Source organism: Prinia subflava, chromosome 1 (genome assembly GCF_021018805.1).
Source record: "Prinia subflava isolate CZ2003 ecotype Zambia chromosome 1, Cam_Psub_1.2, whole genome shotgun sequence".
NCBI lineage: Eukaryota > Metazoa > Chordata > Aves > Passeriformes > Cisticolidae > Prinia > Prinia subflava.
The window spans coordinates 93,643,469-93,670,881 of NC_086247.1; the positions used below are offsets into that span (position 1 = coordinate 93,643,469).

At 42.9% G+C, this 27,413-nt stretch overlaps 2 protein-coding genes across 4 annotated transcripts in view; one reads left to right on the forward strand and one right to left on the reverse strand.

The window, feature by feature from the left end:
- Nucleotides 1–3,022: 3,022 nt before the first annotated feature.
- On the forward strand, nt 3,023–11,392 carry NRSN1 (neurensin 1). 2 transcript variants are annotated; one of them, XM_063403694.1, is made up of 3 exons: nt 3,023–3,285; nt 8,571–8,768; nt 9,798–11,392. In XM_063403694.1, exons 2-3 carry the CDS (start codon nt 8,580–8,582, stop codon nt 10,194–10,196), a joined length of 588 nt encoding a protein of 195 aa, XP_063259764.1. In that variant the 5' UTR covers nt 3,023–3,285; nt 8,571–8,579; the 3' UTR covers nt 10,197–11,392. The 2 variants fall into 2 exon arrangements, with proteins under 2 accessions (XP_063259764.1, XP_063259756.1); XM_063403686.1 differs by lacking the exon at nt 3,023–3,285 and adding an exon at nt 3,806–3,942.
- A 10,543-nt stretch (nt 11,393–21,935) lies between these two features.
- DCDC2 (doublecortin domain containing 2) overlaps nt 21,936–27,413 on the reverse strand; it is a 59,061-nt gene continuing 53,583 nt past the window's right edge. For both annotated transcript variants that reach the window (XM_063403717.1, XM_063403708.1), the window contains 2 exons: nt 25,872–26,216; nt 21,936–24,602 (listed from right to left, as the gene is read on the reverse strand). In XM_063403717.1, coding sequence (XP_063259787.1) covers nt 24,495–24,602; nt 25,872–26,216 — 453 coding nt within the window. In that variant the 3' untranslated portion in view covers nt 21,936–24,494. The remainder of the gene's footprint in view (nt 24,603–25,871; nt 26,217–27,413) is intronic.

The window sequence follows — 27,413 nt, forward strand, 5'->3', positions numbered from 1 at the left end:
CAGCTCCTAAATATTTCCAGGGATTGTGATATTCAAATTCACCAACACCAACAGGAATGAAAAAGAGAACAAATAATTCCTAGCCCATATATTTTGAGCATAAGATAGAAAAAAATCTACCTAGATAAATGATTTTGGTTGTCAAGAAAGCATTTTCTCTATTTCTGGCTCAGGGGACAAGAACAAATCTATATCCAAAGATGGCGATGGCAGAATATGAAAAATTATGACAATTAATCACTTTTGCTAGCTTGAACACTTTGAACAAAGCACTGAGAAATACAGCAGTGTCTGGCAAACAAGTAGCCAAGCACTGCTTTCTGGACAATAGCAACAGACAAATCACCTCATATAAAACAGGAATGCAGCAGCTGACAGCATGTCTTGAGTCTGAAAAAGATACCTCTTTGATTCATAAACCATGCTCTGCATCAGAAGCTTTGAAAAATAAAATACTCTTTATAATACATCCTCCCAGCTCCCGAACAGCATTACAGACCTGAACTGACCTCCACCTTTTTGCCCTACTCCTCCCCAGTATTTCTGGCAACTCAAGATCATCCCCTTAATGGCAGGACAACTCCTTGAGGAGACACCAAGCCAGAAGAAGGGCAGATAGCTATTAGTCCATTAGTCCTGCTCCTTGTGCAGCTGTGTCAACTGCAGATTTTCCAGAAGTGGAAGCTTTATGGGCCTTACTCTCCAGATGAAGGTGAGCCAGACATTAGGAAGGTAAGGACAGGCAACTGTCAATAATGTCATTACAGCACAACTACTCAGGCCACAACATGTGAAACAGAAGAACAGCCTCTGGAATCTTGCCATCACCATCAAGCAAATAGGAACAGACATCTGCAACTCAGTGAACTTGAGCCTCATACCAACTGCTGCATTTTGCTACAGGAGAAATGTGTTTTACAGGAGCTGTAATTTCTCCAGTTCAGCACAGGCTCCCAGAAGCTACCAAAGCCGTGTTCATCAAACCAGCTGATAAAATCACTTCAAATCTCAGTAAGAGAGAAGCCTGTAAACTCTATGGCAACCAACACCTCCACCTACAGAAGCTCTTGACAGGATTTTTTTCTCGGCATGCTCACTACTGTCCATTGTAAACCTTTAGAACAGCAGATGGAAGATAAAGAAAGCACTAGACTTGGGTTTCCTCTCCACAAGGAGGAAAAAAACAACCCATATATACTGCTTGTGGTAGAAAATATTGCACTTCCTCTCCATGCCATTACCAGCTAAAGCCCTCAGGATAAACACAGTCTAATATTTTGAAAGCTGGTAACTGAGAGAAGACCTACATTTGGAAATTCCTTCATATACTAGCAGCTCAAACCCTGAGTCTCACCATGACCTATAGGTCCTGCTATTTTAAGACATCTTTGTATTGATGTTACCTATTTCAAGGCTAAACAGGGTATTTACACCCTTCCGTGCAACGCTTCTCATAACCAAACCCAGCCACACTTCAAGAACAGCTCTGATTTCAGGCTAAGTTTAAAGTTTTCCTAACATGCTAAAAGTGCACTAAAATCAACCTATTGATACCACCAATGGTTAACCCTTGATAATGCCTTCAGGGTTGTTAATTTGGAGTTCACAGATCAACATTACTGCAAATGTTCCCATTGCTAAAACATTAATTTGTCTTGGCTAGCTGAGCATGTAACTTCTGTGTCAGGAAACAAAACTGGGCCAACACACCTATTTCACGTTCTTTTTATTTATTGCTTTTGTCAATAGGTAAGTAAGCAAAGAAGCTTTGTAAACAGAGGGAGGACTGATCATGTAGATTAATTGCTTTTTCTATAGAAGATATCTTCCTGATCTGAGATAAAGAAGCATTCGGTTGTAACTGCGATACTACATATAAATCTGGTGTTAATTTAACAGGACAATTAATCATAGAATCTCTTTTAAGACTGATAGCCCATCTGGCTTCTTATTTATCACCTCACTGTATTTTCCTGTGTTTTTTTTCACAAATAGTTGTCAGTTTATTACGTGCTAGCTGCTTTGGGCTGGGGTATGCTTATTATACTCACTGACAGCACACTGCTGTGAAGTAGTTCTGCTCAGGTCAGGGGGACGCTTTTGGCATTACTCATTGCCTAAAACGAGAGGCGTAACAGTTTTGGAAGGACAAGATGAAATGCACTGAAACCAGCACTTCTTCTTCCAAATCTAACCTTTTACTTGCTCTTTTTTTAATAGCTATTTTTATGAGTCCTAGTTTGCAACTACCCAAACTCACTGTTGTCATCAAATGCAAGGTTTTTTTCCAAAGAAGCTTGGGCTATTAATGAAACTATTACTCTCACCTTCTTCTTTATATACTGTAGTGATTAAGGCACTTTGGAAACACCTTGTTTTTCCTTTGCCTAATACTACCCCATTTTGCTTTAATGCACTTCCACTTTTTCTGCATGCAACAACACTCTATTTCTGCACATATTTCAGTGAACCATATGGATACTAGTCTTTAGAACCCTTGCCCTTTGCGTTATCATTATTTTTTTCAGAGGAATTACATATTGCATCTTTGTGAGATACACTTTAGCATCTCCAGCTCTTGGTGCCTCCCCATGCTAACTCTTTCCTCAGTATCTTCCTTAGCCCCCAAACTTGCTTCCCTGCAATCTTTTCCCACTGAACAACCAAACATGTTGCTATCAGGGCAGCCCCAACGCTCGGCCCTCAGCCTCACTCTGTCTCCACGAGGAGTCCCCCTCGGTCTCCTGCCGAGCGATCCACTTCCCCAACCCCCAGACCTCAGCGCCTTGTCCTTGGCAGGCCACTTTCTGTCACGTCTGTCCGCTCGGCCGGACAGACAGCACAGCACAGCTCCGGCTCCCTGCGGTCTTCCGTGCTGACTGAAAGGGGGAGGTGGTGCGGGGCCCGCGATCAGCGGCCTCAGCGCCTACACCCAGGGGGGGCAGCGCTGTGACCTTGGCGTGCACCTGCGGGCCCGGCGGCGGGACCCCGACGCGAGCAGCAGGGGAGGGGAGGGCCGGGCTCCCCCGGGCGGTCTCGCCGGGGCGGGAGCGGCGTGGCGAGCGGGGGGCGGCGTGGCGAGCTGGGCCCGGCGCCGCTCGGCGCCCGGCGGCGGCGGCTCAGTGCGCAGGCACGGGCGGGAGCGAGCGGCGCTCCGGGCCGTACATAATACGTGTGTCTGGGGCCGGCGCGGCGCAGAGCGGAGATGGGGCCGGGCAGGGACAGCCGCAGCTAGCGCCGCCAGCGCGGGGCTCCGCCGGCCGAGGGCAGCGCCGGGAGGGACAGGTAACCGCGGGGCCGCCGCTCCGGCCTCTCGCCAAACTTGGGTCGGCACTTCGCAGGGGGCTTCTGTGGCCGCCGGCGGGGGACGGCGCGGAGCATCCCGCGAAGCCAGCGGCCGGCCCGGGCTTCGCCTCCCGGCTCGGGGAGGACGCGGCTGTCCCCGGCAGGCCGGCGCCGCGCTGCCCCGGCGCCGCCGGGGGATTGGGGAGGGGGTGGCCGGACCGAGATTTCCGCTGCCCCCGGGGCACCGCCGGGCCGGGAGGGTCGCGGGAGCCGATATCTGGTCCGTGTCCGGGCAGGCGCTGCGGAGTTCTTCCGCTTCGGCCGGGAAACGGGAGATGGAGAGCAACCCGCTCCGGCCCCTGGCGGCGGCGAAGCGGGCGGAGCCGCCCCCCCAGGAACACAGGAGAAGGTGCTGCTCGCACCGCCCGTGCAGGGCAGGGGGGCAGAAGTGGCTCCCGGAGGCGGCCGGGCATCCCGGCTATCCGCAGGGGAGCGGCAGCAGGTGCCCCAGCGAGGGCAGGGCGCCGGGACGGGCGGAGCGCGGCTCGGCCCCAGCGGCGGAGCTCGGGGGCATCAGAGGGGCCACCTCGGAGACTGCTGGCAAAGGCAGGCTATGTATGCCAGTGCTCCCCCTTCAGAAGGAACGCTCTCTTGTAGGTAAGGACTGGAAACATGGCTCTTCGAACAGAAGGGTCAAAGTATGTAAATCTGAAGAAGGGGGAGGGCGGCTTCACCTTTGCCAACCATCAGCATTCGTAGCTTACATTCGGTGGCAGTGTGGTGTCACAGAGCAATGACACATCTTTATTTTCTTTGTGCTTCTTTTTAAATGACAATTCTTTACATTCTTATTTTTTAAAATGTGTTCAACCCTGGCACAATAAAGCAAAGTATTTGGAAATGTTGGGGGGGAATTTTTCATGGGGGTTGCTCATCTTTTAATCTGTCTGTTCACCAATCCAATCAATCACATGACTCCAGATCAGCAGAGGATAGTAAAGCTCAAAGTAAACAGGACAGCTTTTGCCATGGAAACAAAAGTTGCTAAGGGATGGATTGCTAGTACACAGTGGTGTTCTTTGAAGCTGTGATCCTACATCCCACATTTTTCTGAGCACCTTGGGTTTAGACACTGAAAAACTTAATGATTAAGCTGCTTGTTTCAGCCTAGATGTATGTTGCCAGATCGTGGATAACACAGATTTGGGTAACAGCGACTCTCTTCTTAGCAGAAGTTTCCCAACATTTCAGTGTTTAGTTTCTCAGCCCTGAAGGCAAGACATGCAAATACACATCAACACTCAAGAGATCATAGCTACTGCAGTATTTATTCATCCAATGTAAATTGATGCTGTGACACGTTTCCTTCCTACTTGTGGAGAACTGTTTTCTCTCTGACTGTTCAGTTCCTGTGCCCTATCTGTAAGTAGCAAGAACATTTCATTTACACTGCAGCTGAGAAAAGAGACCGTCTTAGCCCAGACTACCAGGCTGCTTCATATAGGGCTGGGGAGCCTTCTCTCTGAAGGGGCAAGATATTTTTCAAAAGATAGGAGATTATTTCTGATTGAAAGAGTCTGACCATGAAGAAAATGCTCACTAGAATTAATATTATGCAGTGCTTGAAAAGAATTAATGATTCTGGTTGTCCTTTTTCTTTTTTTTTCCCTTCCATTTTAAAAGGTCATACTACTTGATGGTATCACAACTCTTTCAAGCATAAGATCATTCTTTTGTTTTCTGTCTCACCTCCCAGCTCTTATTTATAATTTTTTTCATATACCTGACCAAAACCACCTATCAGCCTTTTAGATTGCTAAAGAAAACAGCATCTAAGTGTCATGTAAGCTGTATGGTCATTACAGGCAGTTCTTCATCAAGCTGTTAGAAACACTGCATCCTCCTTTTTCTCTCTTGATTAAACCTACAGACAGTGCAATGAATGCAAGATCATGTTTATACAGATCTCTGTCATGTCACGTTGTGTTTTTTTGAATTTATCACAATAACTAAAGTTGCTGGTTCAGACTCAGTGAAATGCTTCCCCTCCTTTCTGAATGCTCCTGGTGGCAGCTGGAGTAAAACAATCAAGCTTTGGCAGGCCACATTATCCGGTCATGTTAATTCTGTTTCTTCCCTGGGTTGACCTTTTGGAGTAGCTTACACCTGGGGAAAATCCCTACCATTCTGCGCATTATATGATGCTAAATTTGCTTACCTGAATGATTTAAGTTAAGCATCATTTATTAAGAAGATAAGGTTGATATGAGAATGAAGATCTAAGTAAGGACCCAAGAGAAGGAGTCTCTGCAGAACTTTCGTTGACCTCTCTATTCTATTTCTGATGTGTGAGATGGAATCTTTGCTTGACCAAAAGACAGGTTAGGGGTATGGATTTAAAGTGTTGTTATCATAGAAGTATAGGCAGTGTGACCCTGCATGAGACACCTGGGGCAGCTATGGTAAACTACACCATTTTTTTCCTCTTCTCCTTTCCTCCTAAGGTACGTTTATGAGGTGGGCAGAACTCTGGTTCTATGAGAACTCCTCAGTCCTTGTGCTGTTAAAGATGGCAGCTAGCTGTTGAAGAAATGGTGGCAGTGAGTAAAGAGGATTTCTTGTCCTCTCTTCTTGGGTAGGAAATAAACAGTTTTCCCGAGGTAAACAAAAAGAACCTCCAAAAGTAAAATAATTTGCAGCTTTTCCCCACAATAGTCCAGATTATATACTTATATACAAATCACAATTATATATAATTTTTTTTGTACTTCAGAAAATGATAATGTTCAAAACTTCATAGCATGATAAAAAAGCACAACAAACTGTCCTGGTTTTGACTGAGATATTTTTTTTCTCAGTAGCCATTACAGTGCTGTGTTTGGGATTCAGTATGAGAACAGTGTTGATGACACACTGATGTTTTGGTTGTTACTACATGCTTGCCCTAAACCAAGGACATTCTCAGTGTGTCATGCTCCGCCAGTGAGGAGCTGCACAAAAAGGTGGGAGGAGGAACAGTCAGGACAGCTGATGTGAGCTAGCCAAAGGGGTACTCCACAGAACATCATGCCCCATAGAGAAGCTGTGGGACTTAACAGGAAGGGGGATGATGGCAGTTTGGGGACAAGGTTTGGCATTGGTTGGGGTGGTGAGCAACTGTATTGTGCATCACTTCTTTTTCTTGGGTTTTATTTCTCCTTTTTTATTTAGTAGTAGTATTATATTTTACTTTGTCTCCATGATTAAACTGTTCTTATTTCAGCCTAAAAGCTTTACTTTTATTCTTCTTCCTGTTCTACCATGGTGGAGGGGTAGAGAGTAGATATGAGCGAGGGGCTGCAAGGGGCTTAGCTGCCAGCTGGGCTTAAACCATGACACAAACAAATGTTTTTCAGTATGTTTCAGTGGAAACATTGGTGTTAGCTATGTACAGCGAGACACAGGGTGGTCCCAGGGCCAGGCTGTCCCAGTTCACCTCGTGAGCAGCTGGTACTGCTCAGGAGTTTCCTGCTGTCTCAAGGTCTCTCTCCACTGTGCCTGTTTTTCCACCATTCTTTGGAAGGCCACCACCTTAAGGACACACTGGACACTGGTGCTGTACTATCAGCAGAGGGCAAGCCCGTCCACAGACTTGGAGATCACTTCTTTGATTTCCTAAAGCTTTACAGTGGCTTAGGTGGAAAAGGGAAACTTGCAGGGAGGACAGAGGCAGTTAGGGGTTCAAAAAAGGGGCTACTGACAGTAGCTGTGCTTGGTGCTGCCCCTGTTGCTCTGCAGAGCTCAGTCACCAGCAATGTTCCCTCTGGCCCTTGGCAGGTCTCCCAGAAACACATGGGCTGCCTTCTCCACTGAGTCATGACTTCTGTGAGAGTCTTGAAACCTCATCACTGTGTTGTATGAGAGATATTTGCAACTGTAAGATGTTGAGATCATGAAATCCCAAACTAAATGCATATTAGATATACAAAATAAATAAAACCCCAAGATAATGGGTTTCTGTAAAGAGGAAGAAGCAAATCCCTCTCTATTCCTAAGCCAGGAACACAAATAGATTCCCAGGGACTGGAAGTTCACTGTTTGGGCCAGCACTGATTTCTAGCAGAGCCAGCCAACAGATTCAGTCAGACTGTTGCTATTCCCCATTAATATTTTCTGGATTCTCCTTAATTTGAATGCTTGCATACTCAGGTATTTCGTACTCAGCCAGATGACTCATTCACAAAGGGCAAAGGTCTGTAGGGCTGCAAAATTGGGAGGTCCCAGCTGCCATGAACACATCAAACTTTCCTCCAAGTGAAATTGCTGCACAAATCTGACGTACTGCTTGAAGCTGATATAAATTGAGCCATGACTTTCAGGTGCAAGTTCTGATTAACAGTTCCCTTTGGACTACGGCTTTTTGAACTTCTTTAAAGAGGAGCCAATGAGCCTAAGTGACGTTGAGCCATTGTTCAAGTTGTTTTTAAGTGCTAGTATTATTTCAATGAATTCAGTAGCATCACACTTGCGCAAGCAAGTTCAGGCCTTGGACTTGCATAGCTAAATATGGATTTTGTGTGTTAAGAGAACTTACATGAAATGGAAAGAGTAAGAAACTTCATTGGTAGTTTTCACAGAAGGCAAAATTCCGATTTTATTAGAGTCAGCAGGAGCTTGGGCATTGACTTCTTTAAGAGAGCAGTACTTGGCTGTAAGCTTAGTATTTCTGTTTCAGTCTCGCTGAGCAGAGGCATTCCATTTTTAATTTTTTTTTTAAACTATCCCTATTTAAGTACGAGTTTGCCTCTGTTTCCCGTGACTGTGAATGCTTAGTCCTGTACTTCAAAAGCTCAGAAAAAAAACATTTTAAAATCCCTCTCTTAGGCAGCGGTTTGGAAAGTTCATAAGGTGGCAAACTCCAGAGACTGACAGAGACAGTCTGGAAGAGAGGCAGCATGAGCCCTTGAGGGATGCTGGATTTTGTTACCTGGCATATCCTGCTTTTTTCAGTCTCCATGGAAACACAGTAGCACATTAGTCTGAATGATGGGGAGTGAGTACCCTGCAAAAGGGAGTGAATGTTCCATGCATTTGGACTGTGCTGTGCCAAGTCACCGAGTTCCTTGGGTTCGCTTGAGCTGAGTCACTGCATGCAACTGTACCCAGCTCATTTCTCGGTTTGGAAAAAAATGAAGGAAAGGTCTCTCCTGGGCCATGTTTTTTTCATCACATCTGGAGAGTTTGCAGCCATCTTTGCTCTCCCACCACACTGACAATGATCTGCTTTGTGTGAAACCTCGTTGCAGGTAGGAAGGATGAGCTCCTATGCTGACATCTGCGGGTCCAAGCACGCGCAGGGCAGCACAGAGGGAGGGTACCAACGCTATGGAGTTCGGTCCTACCTGCATCAGTTTTATGAGGACTGCACAGCTTCAATTTGGGAGTATGAGGATGATTTTCAGATCCAGAGATCGCCGAGCAGGTGGAGCTCTGTATTTTGGAAGGTACAGCCTGTTGTTTTTTACTGGAGAGAGGGACTCCCATTTGAAGACTTTCCCTGTGTAACTACCAGTATTACCTATTCACCCAGAAAGGCCTTTTGTTGTTCAGTTTTGCCTGAGGTGGCCAAATAATTATGTCTGAAAGCTCTTACTCTTACCAAATACGTCAGCTCCCTGGAGTCTTTGGATCATCTAGTTTCTCTGTCCCAATGTCACTAAAACACCAAAGTCTTGTCTGGGAACCCCATGTTCATCTTGATGTGTAATTTACCTCTGCTCTTCACCTGTGGAAGTCCTGCCAGATTGTAGGGAACAGGACTGGTAGGTTAAGAGCAGAGTGTGATGTAGGGATTGAGAAAACCAAAAAATCTCCATTAAGGTCAGGGAATTTGACAGAACTTGAGAAGAGCAGTGGTTGGGTGGGGCCTGTGAGGCCATCCAGTCCCTACCCCCTGATGATCCCTACCCCCAGGAATACTCTGGATGACCAAATTTTGTACTTGCACTTGAAATGTGCTACAAACACTCTGTGATCTGTTCATATGGCAATAGTAACTTCCTTCTAATCCCTGCAAAGGAGTGACAGCTCATGAAGTAAAAGCAAGTGGTGGAAATGACAGACTACTAGCAGGGACTGAACTGTTGGTGCTAATCACCAGCTAAAGCTAAAGAAATAATGAGTTACACAGCACTGGGGTAAACTCTGTTCCTCTCTGATAGGGCCTTTCAACGTGAAATGCTGTTTAGAGATAGTAATACATGTTCCATTGTTTCCAGAAATGTCAGTACTCAATTATATGAGTTGTAAAAAGAACATTTTTCCATATATTCTAGTTCTACTAGGGCCTCATATATCGTAAAAGAAGAATACCCACCTTCTCCTAGGAGAGACTCTCCTAAGAGAGCAAATTGTATCTGCAAGACAGAGTGAAAAATAAACGCCTCCTAGGAGCACTTCCCAACTAAAAACTGGAAAGGGAAATGGAAAAACTGGAAATTAATCAGTGGTTGGTTTGTTTGTTTGTTTTCCAGGTCGGACTCATCTCTGGGACGGCTTTTATGCTGATAGGGGTAGCTGTTCTTGTAGTGGGTTTCCTCGTGCCACCGAAAATCGAAGCCCTTGGGAAGGATGATTTTGTTGTTGTGGATACCCGTGCTGTTCAGTTCAATGGGTCCCTTGATATATGCAAGCTGGCAGGAGCAATCTTGTTCTGTGTTGGAGGGTCCACTGTGGCAGCGTGTCTGCTGATGTCTGCTTTTGCAAAAAGTTACTCCAAAGAAGAGAAGTACCTCCAGCAAAGATTTAAAGAGAGAATAGCTGATATAAAAGCCCATGCAAACCCAGTCACAAAAGCGCCAGCACCAGGAGAATCAAAAATACCTGTCACTTTGTCCAGAGTTCAAAATGTCCAGCCTTTATCTGAAACCTGACTCTTCTCTTGGGTTCTGTTTCTCCTGTAGATCACTTTAACTGGAAAATATCAGCCCTTGTTGGCATCTGTGGTAGTCAAGTAAAACATCGAGTGCTCTGCTCTATAAACATGCAGCTAATGAGGGAGCTGCTGTGGTAAAAATTTAGGATTGGGAAAAAGGAAATTATGTGATTAGACCTGTGACTAATATATTCAGTACATTTGAACCTTTTAATCTGTGTGGGTACAGTAAGCTCTTGCAACAATTATTAGGTGTTTAGCTTATCAGATTGCATCCCTGGGAAACCTAAGGTGCACTTACGACAGCTATACCAGGAACACTCTACATCCCACTATTTAAAGTTTAGATGAATTTGCTATTTTTGCAGTTTCACTAATCAGCTTAATTTTTATTGGTTTTGCCTTTAAAATACTGTTCAGTCTTACATTTCTCACCTGGTTTTGCTGTCTGGGAAGCCAAGATTCTGCCCTTGTAATTTGCACTTGTCCTCCTGTCACGTGCCACAGTCTGTATCAAAGTAATACTGCACAGGTAAAACATGCATGTCAGGGAGAGCCCTTAATTTGATCCTGGCACATGTCACTTCCCAGCAATGTAACTTCCTGGGAAAGGCAAGTTATACTTGATCATCAGTTACAACTAACCTGTGCTAAAGTGCCACTTTTGTCTTAGTCATTGCCATGTTAGCAAAAACTACAAACAAAAGATAAGGAATTCCTGTGGGAGGAGGAACATCATACTTGTGTGTCTTTGCTTTGATATTGTTTCTTTCATTAGATTGTATTATGTTGAGGCTAATACAAAATGTTTTTGTTTGTCTGGGTGAGAATGAATAAATGTGGTTTGACATGCCCAGGCCCTGTATTCTGTCAGTTCATTAATGTTAGATGATCTCAACGTATGTATCTGAAGACATTTTGAAATGCTGTTTATATTTTTATAGAGAATAGAAAAGGTTATGCTTAACCAGATACATCTGTGTTAAATGCTTACCTAAAGACTTCTCCTTTCATGGAAGACCCCTAATTATTTTCTCACCCAGGGCAATTATTTTACTGTCTTAATCTATGGATTTAAATTAAACTGTATGAAGAAAGATGTGATGTTTGTACTCTGACAATATGTGCCACCTTATAGTTCTGTCTATTTTTTGAATGGATTGAATAAAATTCTAGGCGTGAGCCAGCCATGGATTTTGTGAAAAGTTTCTTTCTAGTAAAAAAAATTTAAGAGCACTGCTTAAAGGAGAAATCAGCAGTTGAAACTCACTGGTCTCTTAATGCAGTCTGTTTTCATCTTTTATCAGCGGCAAGGAAGCTACTTTGGTGCTGAATCAAACAGATTCTGCCACAATAATGGCAGGTATGTTATAAGAGCTCTGCTCTTTCCCTTGCTCATAAAACATTTTGTTGTCTGTGACATTCAGTTCAGACTTACAACATCAAAAAGCCAGACCATATGTGCTTGGAAACTTCAGCTGAATCTGCAATAAATATAATGGCCGACAATACCATGGGAAGTAAAATTTTCTGCTGCATAGAAAGTTCCCACCTTGGCAACACAATTGCAGAGTCCACACATTAGCAGTGAAAAGATGGACAGTCAAGAGCTCGTCACATGCACACCATCACAGAGAATGGAAGAAGGAAGGCGTAAAGGTATCTGGCAATTCACTGACACCCATACATTAGAAATGCAAAGGCACATTGCACCCAATACTTCAAAATAAGACTCTAATCTCAGGGGAGAAATAGATGAAGCAGTGCTAAAGAGGAAAAGATCAGAAGACGGGCAAGATGAGATGTGTATTTGTAAAGAAAGCTATCAAGAACAGGGCTGAAGGGTACTGATTGCTCACAAGGCACATGAAGAGCCTGTCACTACTGCTGTTTGTTAGTTATTCCAGGTAGAGAGGGTCCTCAGCGTTTCCTGTCCAGGTTGCAGGGAGTGTTGTTTACTGCCAATGACTTTCACTGCTGTCAGGCTATCAGTGTGTGGGCAGCAGAGTCAAGCTGTTCTGGCCTTTTCAACTGAGACTTTTTAATGGTGTATGGAGGAAATGTGACATTTTTACAGTGAAGTTCACAGGAGATGAGATCGAGGGCTCCTGTAGCTGAGTCTCTTCTCTTCACCTGCATTTTATTAACGCTGTACTGGAAGTTTAACTGAAAATCCAGCTGGAAAAGAAAGCAGAGGTTGGGATAGTTCACCCAAACTAGCTATATGGGTACATAGTTCTATTTAAAACACACTCCACCGCATAGGCAAGTGTACTACATTTTCATCCAGAGGACAACTGACCCAACAGGTAATTGATAAGCAGATCCAAACCTCAGGTCACATTGCACAGATCTGAACATGCTTTGATAGTACAAAAGCATATGAGTCATGGGAGGGCATTACCCAGGTGCTAGGGGAAAAGGAATGCCCTTGAGGATTTTACTGAAGCTTGCTGGGATAGGAAATGCACTTGGGATTTAGCAGCAGCAGCAAAGCTGATAATGCTGTCATGACTAACGTTGCCACACACGTTTCATCTCATTAAACCTTTGTTTCAGTTGCTTGGAGCTTTTCTGGAACTGAGACCTCCAGAGGCTGCAATCCTTCACAGCAGAGAATCAGTGCCACACACAGCTTTTGTAGAAACATTGAGCAGAAAATTGCTCTGTTACTATTAAGAAGCCACATACAGGAAAGATTAGGACGCCTCAGGAACATTTTTAAGATCCATTTTCTTGCAATGTTTTAATACCTTCACCCTTTGATGCAGGAACTGAACCATTAGCAAAAGGTAGTGGAAATGTACTGTGTGCTGTTCTTATGGAAAATGCCTGTGATATGGCATCCAAATGGGATCCAGCAAGAAGCAGTCACGCTCCCTGCAAAATTTCTAATGAGGCTGAGGGCAATCTGTCCCTGCACCTATCAATTTCCCTATCATGTAACTTCTTCACTTTTCACATCCCCACTAAACTGCAGCATACACTCGACTATGGGACTGCCTGGGACCTCCCCTCCAAGCCTTGACTGCCATCGGCTTTCTAAAGGACACATTGATGGAGACCCCAGTGCAAATGAAATGGCTTAAGCAGCCAAGCTCTTCTTTTTTCAACCCTTTGACCTCCCTGCTCCAGAGGCTCCTTTGAGTTTCTTCATGCTCATCTTATTTCTTGCCCCTCTTCTAGCCTCATTTGGCTTGAAATTACAGTGCAATCCCTCCTAGCCCAACACCATTTTCTCTGCAATTGTAGTGAAAGAAGTCACAATTTTCATCTGAATGGTAATTACTGGCTTCATTTTAGTTAATAGATGTTCTCCTGAAGGTTAGCTCTGCTTCCCCAGCACACTGCAGAAAAGGCTTCTGTTAGCATCTGTTTTGTCCTCCACTCACCAGGCTATCTTGACCCCTTTATTTTCCATTTTTTCCCAGTGCACAGTGAATCAAAGGCAAAAGGTAGAGACGGAAACATTCCTCCTCTTGAGCTGCTTGTAAGCAGATTTAATTCCCGGTTTCAGCTACAGCCTCAGCCTGCCATTTCCAAGTATGAGACTTTTAATCATGCACAAGTACAAGCAAACAGCTCTTCATGAAAGCAGAAGCAGCACAATGGGGAGGCTGCAGAGAGAGAAGTTTGGTGGGGGGGGAGCAGCAGCACAGCCTGCACCCAGGGAGGCCACTCAGCCCCTGAGGACATGAAGAGCAAAGGAGACAGCAAAAGACTGCAAGTACCTTAGCTGGATGCACTTTCCCAGCAGCTTTCTTAAAAGGGCTAAGAATGGAACAATTTTGGTAAAATAAAGGAATTAGCACTTGGGGTTATTCAGCAGTGACCGGTCAGCCTGCCATTACACAGCAGGCTGCCCTCTCAGCTCACCTGCATGTCAGGTCAGGGGTAGAGAGACAATAAAATACAAGCTGCATGAACAGGCTGTGGAAGCACAGCCTCACCTCTTCCGTGTCCAACCCCTTGCACAGCTGAAGGAAGCAACATCTCTACAGAGCATTACCCTGCAGCAGTCATTTGGGGTTAATGCCCATGCACCTCTTAGAGAAACAATGCTTGGATTTTGCCTGTTCATCCCCATGGGACAGTTTGGCCCAGAGGAAAATCACTGTAAATAGGAAGACCCACCTAGTTTCCTCCTATTTTGAATATTTTAAGACCGTATGTGATTCTTCTGGAGCCTTCTGGTCTCTGGGCAAACAATCCATCCACCCCCTCATTTTTCTTCAGTTCTTATCTGGACACGTGGCAGACCACACAGTGTGCATTTCCTGCATCAGATCACTTGCTGCACATTAAGCAGGCCAAAGCCCAGTTTTGCTGTCAGATAATTTACAGAGGTATTGAGATGAAAATAATCTCTGCATATTGACAGCCAGTGAGGCAAGTACTTCTAACAGCCCTTCAGAGAAAAGAGCCAGCAAGAGGTTATTACCTCTTTTATTGTTTATTTCCTAATTATTTACAGCTAATTTTTGAAGACACTCTTTTTTTTCCATAATTTTCCATTCATGGACTTCTGCAAATATAGATGGGAGATAAGTTTTAAACAATGCTAATAAACTAGTCAATTTAACAATGTATGTTATAATGCTCCAGCAATTTCAGCCTCCAAACTTATGGCAGTCATTGCTTCAGGCCATTTCCCAGCTAAAGACACACTTCATCCTGAAGCTAAAAAGATGTGTTTGGTGTTGTTGTGGTCATCTGTCATTGAGTATCAGAAAAGACAGTCAGTGAATATTAAAAGCATAGAAAAACTTGCTGCAGGTCTAAGACCTGTAACCAGAACAATATAAGTACAGTGACTAAAAGCTTCATGGAAGTAGACATTTAAAAAAAACCCAAATCAATGTTTGACATCAATATTCTGGCCCCCACACATGGACCTTATTGTTGGACAAGTGCATTATCTCTAATACGAGGACACATTTTTCCCTTTAGAATACTATGATAAAAAACAATTTCTTCAGATAGCTGTTGCTCTGAATGGGTTCAGCTCTTAAATGACCCATTTCTTCTGAAATTGGAGCAAGTTTGTGCCCAGACAAAAAACTTCACTTCAAAGACTTCCTGATGAACAGAGCCACAATCTCCAAGGAGCACAAATCAGAGGGTGCCCCAGTATCTCTCACATACTGGCTGATTGCGTTTCTGGCTCCCTGCTTTGTAAGGTGGCAAATGAGTGAGTTCATCTGCACCTCCCCTTGCATATCAGAGGTGACTGAGAAAGCTCTGAGCAAGGCACACATCAGTGCAAATCAGAGCAGAAGTATTCACTGAGATCCAGGACAGCCACACAAGCTCGTGACATCTTTTAGCCATGGACTGTCGCTGAGCTTTAAGGGCAGAGGCAGCTCCAGCACTCTTCCAAAAATCACCATAGCAGCCATATGAACTCCCTTGTGCTCTGAGAGTCAAGGTCTCAGATTTCCCCAGAGGGAGACATCACCATCTTATGCCATGGGAGGAGAGGTAAGAGCTTGGTCCCTTGCAGTGAACACCAGTTAAAGAGAGATGATTGCAGCACATGCAGCCAGCCTGTCTTTAGCTTAAAATCACAACAGAATGGATGGCAAAGAGCTTGTTCTGACCTCCAGGTGATCATGTAACTGGAAAGTGATAAATTGAGTTTGTTGGTTTAAACGTGTCTCATGCTTGACCTATGTCTACATGAGATGTAGACAGAACTTTGCCCTGACATGGAGCATTGTCTGAGTCCTCTACCCTTCCTCTGCCCCTCCAGCAGCAGGGACTGCCCTCTGAGGAGTGCCTCAGCACTGCTCTCTGAACTAAACTGCTCTCTCCTGAGGCACCATATGTGTTTAGCCAAAGGTATGATGGGAAAACCTCCTGCAGATCACACAGAAGTTTACCTGCCTGAAGTTCAACTCACTGGCATAAACCTTGAAGGCCTCACCTCAAAAGCAACTCCAGACCTGAAAGCCAGATTGTTTTATCTCTGCAGATGCATTCATGGCATCCATGTTGGGAAGGCTCTGGCCTCTAGTTGTCTGGTGCGCTGCCAAGTCTCCACACGCAGGCTGTCTGCCAGCAAGCCAGCAGGCAGGAATACACAAGGCAGGTCCCAAACCTCTCTCCAGGAGCAGTGCAGACCAGCCCATCAAGTGCTATCTTTAAAACACCCAGCTGTGGATCACACAGATGTTGGTTTAGAGGAAACTCGAAGTGTGCACCAAAGTATCTCCAGGTCTGCTCTGTGAGGAGGCTGCTGGCCATGTTTCCTGTCAGGCCTGTACTGAGGCACACTCACAGCAAAGTGCAGAGAATGGAGGTGTCAACGACTGCAGTCTGCATCCCCTTTGTAAGGCCACTGATCAAGCACTGGCTCACTGCTTGTACGCAGGGCTGAGCAGTTAGAAAAGCAAAGCTGCTGGGAGCACCACATGGAGCCCAATACCCACATGCTGCTGACATGTGCATCCCTACTTTTGGTCCAGGAACCCTCATAAGGCAGTGTTGTGTGTAGTTTTTTCACTTGCCGGAAGCTTCCAGAGGAGCAGGCATTTGTCTGAGAGCAGTGACAAACTCCACTAGGTCAGTCAGTACACCATGATCTGCTCCCCACATGCACCAGCCAGGCCACTGCCCAGCACCTGCCCACCCCTGCAGCCACAGGGCTCTTTGCAGCTCCAGGGCTCTCCCTGCTGTGGAACAGCAGCGGAACATCCAAGTGTAGAGAGGTGCTAGTGACTGAAAAAATTCATAACACCAATATTACGGCCCTTGAGATGAATTACCCATTCCTCCACCCCCCGTCAAAAACAAACAAACAAGCCTCCACAGTGATAATACCTCTTATGCAAAAAAACCCTTCTGCTTCAGTTTCTCCACAGAAAATCATACTTGGGAAGGTTCTTTCAGGGAAAGGCTCTAATCTCCATGAGCAAGCACAATGTTACTACAACAGATGTCTGCGTCTCTTTGCACACACACAAGACCATCTGCAAACATCAGATGTGCCTGAGGGTGAGGCCCCCAGCCAGGGGCACCCAAGAGGTTTAGCTACCTTACCTTCCTTGCCCTGGGATAAGCCACCTACAGTGGGGTCAGGGGACTTGGAACTATGAACCCTTTGCTCACCTTGAACTAGGCTTTGGGTTGCATGAAAAGGAGAAATAGTCTTTACCCATGCCTCTTTCTCTGCAGAAGGAGACTACTTTTAAACAGTGGATGCAAATCCTAGCCCTTGTCTCACCAAGGTAATTTCTGTTTGGTGCCAACTCTGCAGAGGTCAGTGGGATCAATAAGAGAATAACAGGAAAATGTAAAGCTCAGGTGCCAGCCTTGAATCAACAATTTATAAGGGAGAAAGTGGTACAGGCATTATTTTTTAGCAGTATCTTTTCTTACAACCAAGCTGGAAGAAGCAAATGCAGAAAGAAACAGAAGGATGATGAGATTGTATGCAGTGATGAAACCACAACCTGTGGCAGCAGAGGAAGCAAGGGCAATGTCCTTATGGGGATACAAGCTGAGTACCCAAAGTGCAGTGGCAGCGTGACTGCTTATCTCTGACACCTCCACTGCACCACTGAGACAGAGGAGTTTAAATCACTCAAATCTCTAGCTAAATCAAAAGTCCTTCCCAACTAATACAAGGAAAAAGTCACTGAAGTCTGAATACATTTTCTTTTCTCAAGAGTGGGAGAATTCATTCCCCTGTGTGAACACAAACACGAAGTACCATCCACTCCTAAATACTTGCTAATAAAGTAACAATTTCCTCCTATCTCAAGTACTGCTTTTGTTGAGCTCCTTGGTTCTACAACGTTCAACTGGTTCATCCACAAACTACTTCAGCTGAAGGCTGGACTGCTTATTTCTCTTCCCACTGGGGCTGGCTGTTCCCATCTTCTCAAGCAGGAGTCCCAAAGACACCACTTTACCTCTTCCCAAGCAGACACAGTTCCCACCCACTGGAATACTCGCAATGTAGGAAAGTCTTGCTCAGCTAGAGAGGAAAGGGGAATTGGGAGGCAATTTCTTAATAACGAATATCTATAGGAATAATCTAATTTTAAAGAAAAAAAATAATTTGTTTAAAAATAAATGGTGTAATATTGGGGAGGACGGGAGGGTTAGCATTTGACAGGAATTGTTTTACCAGGTATAGCATTTAAATTGGAATATGCATTTCTAGAAAAGCTTTTTCATTCTGCCGTGTTGAACAGCTTTGTAGAGGAAGTAAACATAAATGGATTCATATTTAAAATCTTAAAATCTGAATAGGATTCTTTTTTACTTTCTGATAGAGATAGGATGAGAAAGAAGAAAACAGGAATAGCCCTAAACTAAGAATTGAAAGCAATGCAGTGAGTTTTAAGAAATGTACTTTCCCTTGGATCCTTAAAAAACCTTTTGTTCAGTGTCTCAGCACAGTCCTCTGCTAGGGGAAGAAGTCATGTTATTCGAAATGGTGAGTACAAACTGCTCTTTGCTGCCAAGCAGAGGGGCCTTGATGGCCTGTAGAAAGGGGCTGGCAGGAACTGCCTGCAGCTCAACCAGGGCAAGAGCCAAGTACTGCACCCAGGTGTTACAAACCAGTTTAAACAGAGAAAAGCGAAGAAAACTAAGTCTCTGTGAATAAAATGGATCGAACCCATAAAGGTTCGAAATATACCACAAAATTTGATTAAAACCAAATGAGGTTAGATGTTGGTGCCAAAAAAGTTGATCTGTTTTATTTAATAGTAAAAGAGGCAAAGAGAAAGAAAGAGAAAAGAAAGAAAGAAATAGAAAGGGTGGAGGGAACAGGGGAGGTGACACAGGAAGAGAGTGACAGGGCTTAGGTAGAAACACATCACCCTCCCGAGGGTCCCAATGATGTCTTGTTGCTCCCCTCCATCTGGTCTTCTTGGTGATGAGGGTCCCCACCTGCCACTGCCAAAGACTATAGAATTCCATGGATTAATATACTTTTGGGCCAGGCAGGAATGCCCATGTACCTCTCATGCAGGGAGACAATTTGGCACTGTCCCTTGCAACACTGTGGATCTGTTGCATCATGATTTGATGCTCTGGTGCAGGGTCTGGGGTCTCCTTTGGGGGGGATGTCCTTTGCTGGGTCATGGCACCCCTTCTGCTGTCCATGTGGATGTGGCTTTTCCTGGGGTGAAGGGGCCCCAGAGCTGAGCTCCACTGCACAGCAGAGGATGGATGTTCACTGCCTCTGGCCAAAGGCTTTTTACCACCCAAAACTTCTCCTCCCCCACTCCTTTGGTATAGGGGTCTGTTCGAGTTTGGCAGCTGATAGCCCTGGGCTGTGGTCTCCACCTTGACGGTGCAAAGCTTGATCCCTCTGTGAATGTATTCTTCCCCCAGCCCAGACCTGAGTCACTTTATTTTATCTCCACCAAGGAGCAGTGTAAGGCCTTAGTCAGGGCTTGGTGGTCTTCTCTGCTGCGTTTGTACAGGGTTGCTATAATAGGCAAAAGTACTTCACAAAGATGTTTAAACCATAAATTATAACATTTCAGTCTCCAACACCAGGGAGGGTCAAGCCCTTGCAGCAGTAGATGCAGTTACTGAAGCAGCTGTGCAAACACCTGGGGCATAAGGACCTCAGGATGAGCCCCAATTGTCAAAGTGCTCTTGGGGCAAAGGCAGCTGATGGAACCCTGGGCTGCAGTAAGCAAAGCTCTGGCAGCGGGGGAAGGAGGTGACCTTTCCCCTTATCTGTGTCCAACCCTGGACTCCCCATGCAAGACAGACACTGGCCACACTGGAGACCAGTCCCGTGCCAGTGCCTTCCTCAGCTGCATGCCCGTCCGTGCCCACTGGAACGTGAGTCAGTGGGAGCCAACAGCCACCAGATACAGCAGGAGGCACAGAGCAGTGCTGGGGCAGGAGGCATGCCCTCCATGAATTCCATATGCAGACCCTGGCCAGGGAGCAGGCAGCCTGCCAGCAGGGAGGGAGGGGGGCACCTCCATGTCCTTGATCCCATGGTCTAGGCTGGTGGAGAGCCTGGCAGAGATGCAAAGGGCTGCCTTTCACCCTCCTTGGGCTGTGCCCCCAGAATGTGCAGCCAGTGCAGGGAGCTAGTGTAGGTGGGGTGAAGGAAGGAGGAGAGGTCCTGCAGCGTCTCTGAAGGAGTGGAGAGGGTTGGGAGCCACCAAGAACACCACCATATCCATGCTGGCAGTACTGGAAGGAAAAACCAGCCTTGCAGGGCAAAGAGCTCGGGAGGGCAGAGGGTCCCAGCTCTGCCACATTCAGGTTGTAGATGCTGGGTGGAGGCTCATGCGTGGCTTTCTAAGCACAGCCTGGTTCTTGCAGGACAGTCCCAAGAAAGATCCTCTGACAGCCCCATCTGGCAATGCTGGGGGACTTTGCCACTCAACAGGTTTATACTAAAGACCTTTCCATGTTTTGGTATCACTTGTCGCACTCTAGACTTGTACTTTCTTTCTTGAATTTTACAAATCCTGTCCACATCCTTACGGCCCCCATAGCTTCCAGTAGCTCCCAGGCCAGTATTTCTTTTTTTACTTCAGTGTTTCAAGAATTGTGAACTTGGTTTCAGCAAAGCACTGAAGTGTGCACACAACATTAGAAAATACGTCACCCTTTTTATGAGGTTATTACTAGGTTTTGATATATATATAAGATTATATAATCTTGTATAATTATAGCAAATTTCAACTACAACCAATAATATTTCCCCACCACTAACATTATAAGAAGATTATTAATATGCAGATGATTTGTGCAGTGTAAGTTGACAGATACAAGCATGCACACACAGAATAATCTACGGAGAGCAGATGGCTCCACTGCCTATTGCCATGTCCACAGCACTTCTTTTGATTAAAACTTAGATTGAAGCCTGTCAGCACCCAGAACAAGACATCCCTGCATGCATCCCATTCAATCATTCTGAGTGCAACTACTTAATAAACCCACCCTTCCTGGAGATACTTTGTTTGGTATTTACATTTATTATCTAATGGTTGTTTTAATATACACTTGGGGTAATCAATTCTTTCCCTGTATTTTCAAGTGATCAGAATACTCACACTTACTCTTTTACTCTTTTGCACACAGATTTATTAGATGAAACTGAGTGGGAATTATATTTTCCTTATTTTCACCCATTTTTTTCAACAAACTAACTTTATTTTGGCTCCAACATGTCAAGGTGCCAAAGCACAAGTTAAAATTCAATGAAAACTGCAGTCCTATGGGACTTAAGCCTATACTTTAATGCTTTGCTGAAATTAGGAATCTGCAGGGAGACACGTGGAAGTTTGGTAATTTTCCTAGGACTTGCCAGTGAACAGATAAAACTCACATCATTTGCTGAGCACTGCCTGAACAGCACACACATACCCAGACCTAACCTGAATTGTGACATTAAAAAACTCCCCGAGCAAGTTTAACTGTGCCATTAATCTTACATTTATAACTATGTATCAGCTAAATTCTCAACATATTTTCTTTCACAATTGCAATACAAAAACTACCAAATTTCTTTTTTGGGTTGTTTTTTTGGTTTTTGGTTTTGTGTGGTTTTTTTTTTTTAGTTTTTTGGGTGGTTTTTTTTTGTTTGGTTTTTTTTGTGGTTTGTTTTTTGTTGTTGTTGTTTTGTTTTAAGTTCTAGTTATGAGAGAACCCTATCAGCGGCAAAATCACAAAATTTATAAAGTCAGTAACCCAAAGACAGATTTAACATCAAAAGATCTTGATATGAGAGAAAACACAGGAATAGCTGTACTAGTTCTCTTTAATAGCAAATTATTTTTAAAAACAAAAACAAAACAAGAAAACAATTCTTAAAAAAACCCTCAGAATTGTTGCACATAAGCTTAATAAAATAATATCACATAAACTTTAGAAAACTATGTATTTGTCAGGTAAAAATGAGTTAAGCCATCACACACAGCAGATCAAGACAGAAAAGCTATTAGCAAGACCACCTGTATCATTCTTGTTTAATTTCTACTAGAATTATTTGTTAGGCATAAACTAGTTTCCCTAAATAAAATAACCTGATACAAAATTCATATTGTCAGTGTTGCTAGGTGAATGATAAAATGGTTATATCTCAATTTCCAAACAGTCTGTTTTGCTTTTCTGAAGAAATATATCCTGTTTTTCTTACAAGAGAACAGAGGCAGAAACATTTTCAAAGTTGAGTAACACTCACGGGAATTTCATGTTCCTATGAAGGAAAATGATAACATTACATTTCCCTAGAATTTAGTTTAATCCTTTAAGTTATTCTTATTGAAATCTGTAAGTCTCTTAAGGATGAAAAATACCAAACTTTTGGGGAAAGGAAAGAATTGACAGAAACTGCTGACACTCAGAAACTATAAACAGAAACCAACAATAAAGGCAGCTGTGCCATTTTACCTCACTATCACCCACAGTTATTTTTATCCATTCTGTTTCAGGGTAGGTTGGTGGGTTTTTTTGGTTTGTTTGTTTGTTTTGGTTTTGGTTTGGGTTTTCTTGTCAGGGGAAGAGTTGGTCAGTTTTTACTTCTGCTTAACTATAAATGTCTTCTTAAATCCCAGAGAAATTAAATATATTTGAGCTTAGGCTTAACTGCCATCACAAAAAAAGGAAGCTGTACACTTTGCTTAAGAACTTGACTAAATTAGTAGCTTATTTTGAACTGATCACAAATGTACCATTCCCTTTGGTCTTTGTCAGACAGCTCAACAGAAGCTACAGGTTTCGTAGACAGAAGGTTTCACAGACAATTCAGAGATGCCACAGGGCAAACTGTTCTAACCCTGTTCATATGTTTTTTAACATGTTTTTCATACTTACATTGCCAAAGCACAGAAATATGCTGAAGGATCTCCATATATTTCTATTACATTGGAAAAATATACTTAATAACCAGTAGAAGAAGGGAAGATGTTTGAGCTTCAGTTATGACAAGTGGTTCTTCACATTCCTTAAACAGCGCTTCAAGTTCAATTTGTTCATAAATGTAATTCTTGTCTTAATGGCATGAAATCAACAAAAATGACATTAAGTTTCTTGTAGTAATAATTTACTAGCATTAACGATAAGGAAACCCACTATTTCTTTTGTATAATTAATAAAATTATGCTCAGGCCTGTATTTCAACAAACTACAAATTATTCCCATTACTAACAGAGAAATGATAAGAGCAATGGAATCAGTGTCATTAAGAGAACTAATACTGTGGATCAATGCCTTGTTTGCTAATGCATATTAAGCCACAGCCTATCAGGAGACAGCTTGCTCAAAAGGATGATGACACACTTCCAACCATTAAGGCTATGCAAAGGGTTCATAAATGCAATAATTGTTCCTGACTTTTACAGAAAGCTGGTGGACTCATCCTGATGTCTCACATATTAAAATGGTTCCATCAGCAGCAATGGTTTCATGGAAATTTCAGTCTGAATCCTGAATTGCATGTTCTTTTTTTTACTTCCTTAATAAATTAAGTTTCTCTTAGACTGAATGACAAATCCATCCAAATTCAACTTTTAAAACTAATCTACTGCATACTCTTCCTTTGTTTTTTGTTCACAATGAAAATAATTCACCATTTAGTGAATCAGTGCAGGACAAACAGCAAAATTTTCTGTTTTAAATGGAAGCAAGCTGCAGTATTGTGGGCTGTCCACATGTTTTCATAGTGCTAAATAAATGCTGTTTATGTATGCAAAACCTAATAATTCTAATTAATATACTGAAAAGGGACTATTTAGCAACATTGAACTGGCTCCTCATTATAGTAAACCATTTTCCGTGGGCATTAATCCATTTAAGTGAGGAACATATTCTAGTTATATCTTGATGTTATACCTGAAAATTATAACTATCATGTGGAATTTTAGAGGAAAAACTACACATGTCCTAGTTAAAGGGTAAAAAATAGTTTCTTTTCCTGAACAAATCAACAAAGAAGTATTGACATTGAATCTGGGTGGATCTCTTTTCCTTTCCATGGAACAGTGTAATTTTTGTGGTTATTCTATTGCTACTAAATATCTCATACCACAGAACAGTTCATTTTTTTTTCTAATACTATTATATAGTACTCTTGAACTTCCCCTCTCAAATCTTATCAGAAATTCTCACTGTGTAAAAATAATTCTATGTTCTTCTCGTAGATATGAATGCTTGTTTTTCATCAGTCCATAGAGCATCATCATCTCACAACTCATTACATGGATACTCAACCTGCCTTCCTAATATAAGTTACCAATCACAAAAAATAACATGCTTTAAAATGTTATCCTTTTTCATTTTCTGCTCATTACATTTTTCCTGTTTATGCAACTGCCGCACAGTCAGTGCTCTGGTCATTCTTTTCACTCTCCTGTGGGCTGGTGACTGTCACCCTTGGATTTGTGGATGTATTTTCAAGACCAGGATCAACCTCAAGAGAAAGGATAGGCACTGTTAACATCATTGGGTACCAAAGATTTAACTTCATTTCGATACAGCATTAAGCACTTCACATTAAGTTTTCCACAAGGTATTCTTAATGTGAAAAAAATGTTTTCAAAGAGTGATCATGTTAAAATTTTCATTTACGTTATACTTATCTATCTTCCAAAGGAGAAAGCACTCACAGTAGAGGTTCCCCCATACAGTTCTTTCAAGCATCCAGTTACCCACATATGCATTTAAAGTGAATGCTCACTCACTTTCTCTATTTCCATAAATACCTTCAGCTTATCTAAAACAACAAAAAAATCAAATATATGAAGCACGGAATAAATTCAGAGCCCAAGAAAATGTCATGTTACTTAGCTCTCTCAATTAAAAAATATTCTTGTGTGTCATACAGGAACAGAAGAAAGCCCAGTTGCAAAGTGCAAGAAACCATTCCCAGTGTCACAGGAAGCAGAGGGAGAGACTGTTTTTCAGCAGCCTGTAGGCAGGGAATGTGCAGCAACTTGCTTTGCTTCTGACACTCATGAATCCCACTCTTCCCAGACCTGGATTCTCCCCATCAAACAAAACACTTTGTTTCCCACACTCTGTGAGCTGGTCAGTTCATCTGACAGTCAGGGGAGTTCTCCTTATTTATATGGGTTACGTCCCTACATCTAGGCAAACAGTATGTTACTATGTATCCTAAATAATTAGGATATTTGCTTTAAACTGACCAAAGCCTCTTGCTTGGAAGGATCTTGTTAATATACCCTGTATTTTTCAATTTCTAAGAAAAAGAGATGAAACTTCCACAAAACAATGGCAAAAGCTCTTTATAAAATGCAACTTTTGTGAAAGTAAATTAATCAAAATAATGAGGCACTGTGGTGACATGAACACACCCTTCTGCTCTGTCCTAAAAGACAAAGTAGTGTAGAAATATATAACGATTCTGCTTTTCTGGAAACTGCAAGATTTTTTTTTCATTACCTTTTTTCCAAAATTCAGCATACTAAGGAAAGCAGAAGATGCAGATTCATCACATAGTGAGAAACATCTGCTTTCTCAGTTGGAGGGCACATAATGTAATTACTGATGTAACTCATCTATACACACAAAAAATAACTTTTCTACAAACTGAAGTTCTCATAAATTGTCTCAGGACTTTATCAGAAATTAACTACTAAAGACCAGATGAGAAGCATAAGGCTGAGATGAATGAGGAACAATAACTTAAGAAAAACAGTTTGAAAGAATAAACCCTCACCTGGTTCTGACTGCCAGCATCCTCTTTTATTTCTTCTTCAGGCTGAAGATCACCTTGGTAGTTCAAATGCTCCATTCCCTCACCATTTCCTTCACTGTTTTTGCCATTTAAATGGATAAGTTCCTTTTCCTCTGCTTGGTCAACATTCTGTGTTTCTCTTGTTTCATCTTCATAATTTTCATTTAATTTCTTTTTGTTTTCTTCCACTTCAGTTGTTTCTTTATCAGTTTCCACAGTTTCCTCTCCATTCAATTCTGGATATTTTTCCTCTCCTTTATATGCCTCCTCTCCCCTGTCATTTTCCTCTTCTACATTCTCTTCTTCATCTACAGTTTCTGCTGGTCTCTGGTGAAAGGAAAAGCAGCAGCATTATGAGGCATTTTAAATCAGAATGCTCCATGCAATTCTGAAATGTGACAGACATCAAATTTACAATTACATCATACTCAGGAATAAGTATGCTAATTTGAGGTTTATCTACATGGACAGAAAATTATGCTCCTGTACTTACACTCCATAATGACCTTTTATTCTTCATTTCCAAACTGTGTTGGTGAGATTGAAATTTATTACAGGGGTTTAATCTATTTGACCACACTCAAAACAACTGGAATGATCTAAGTTTAATTGACACAGCAACAGCTTACTCTCTTCCATTTGCTCCAGGTTCTCTGACTTTCCAGCATTTAGTACATACTTGTTTATAAAGTCCTGTCACAAGAAATATCATGTATTAGTAGCTCACAAACTGTTCCCCAAGAAGCACTTTACCTATGGACCAGGCCATGCCATGACCACTGGTCTTTTCTTTTTTGAATACACAGAAAAGCAGTTAGAGAGATGAGACCACTGGTCACTTCCAAGACATCATTCCCCTTCCCAAAGATCCTTGTGCAGGGTGGCTTGGTTAGGTCTTGCTGGACATTTGGCAGCAATTTTTTCCTACACAGAATTAGACCAGTGGCTGGAAGGAACAAGATCCTGCCTCACTTTGTAGAAGAGTTATCAGAAACTCACTATGGATAAAGCTGCTGCCAGCACCATCTCATGACAGCCTCGGAGAAATATGCCCAAACTGTCTGGTCTTTGTCAATTGCCTCCTTCAGTTTTGAAGAGTCACCTGACTCTTCGGTCAACCAATGCTCCTACTTACATACTTGTGCTGAGGTATAAATGAAAATAAAGTGAAAAAATCCCACAGGAGCTACAAGGTGTCTGCCTCCCACCCAGCCTCATCAGACTCTAAATCTAAAGCAAACAAGCTGAGAGCAACAGATTATCTCTTAATCAAAACTGTTTGGAATTTTACTGTCCTCAGTAGCTCCTTTATGCAAACAGCTATCTGCTACAGAGAAGCAAGTTGTCTTCTAAAAATTTCTTTTCCTCAGTAATCCTAACATTTCAAAAGAATTCTTTCATCACCTTCAATGTATTAATAAAAGTCAATTCAGTAAGATCAAGAATTTATTGAAGCCTCTTGACAAAACATCTTGATTTTCCTTTGATATCTAAGTAGCAACATAAGACAACTTTATTATGCCA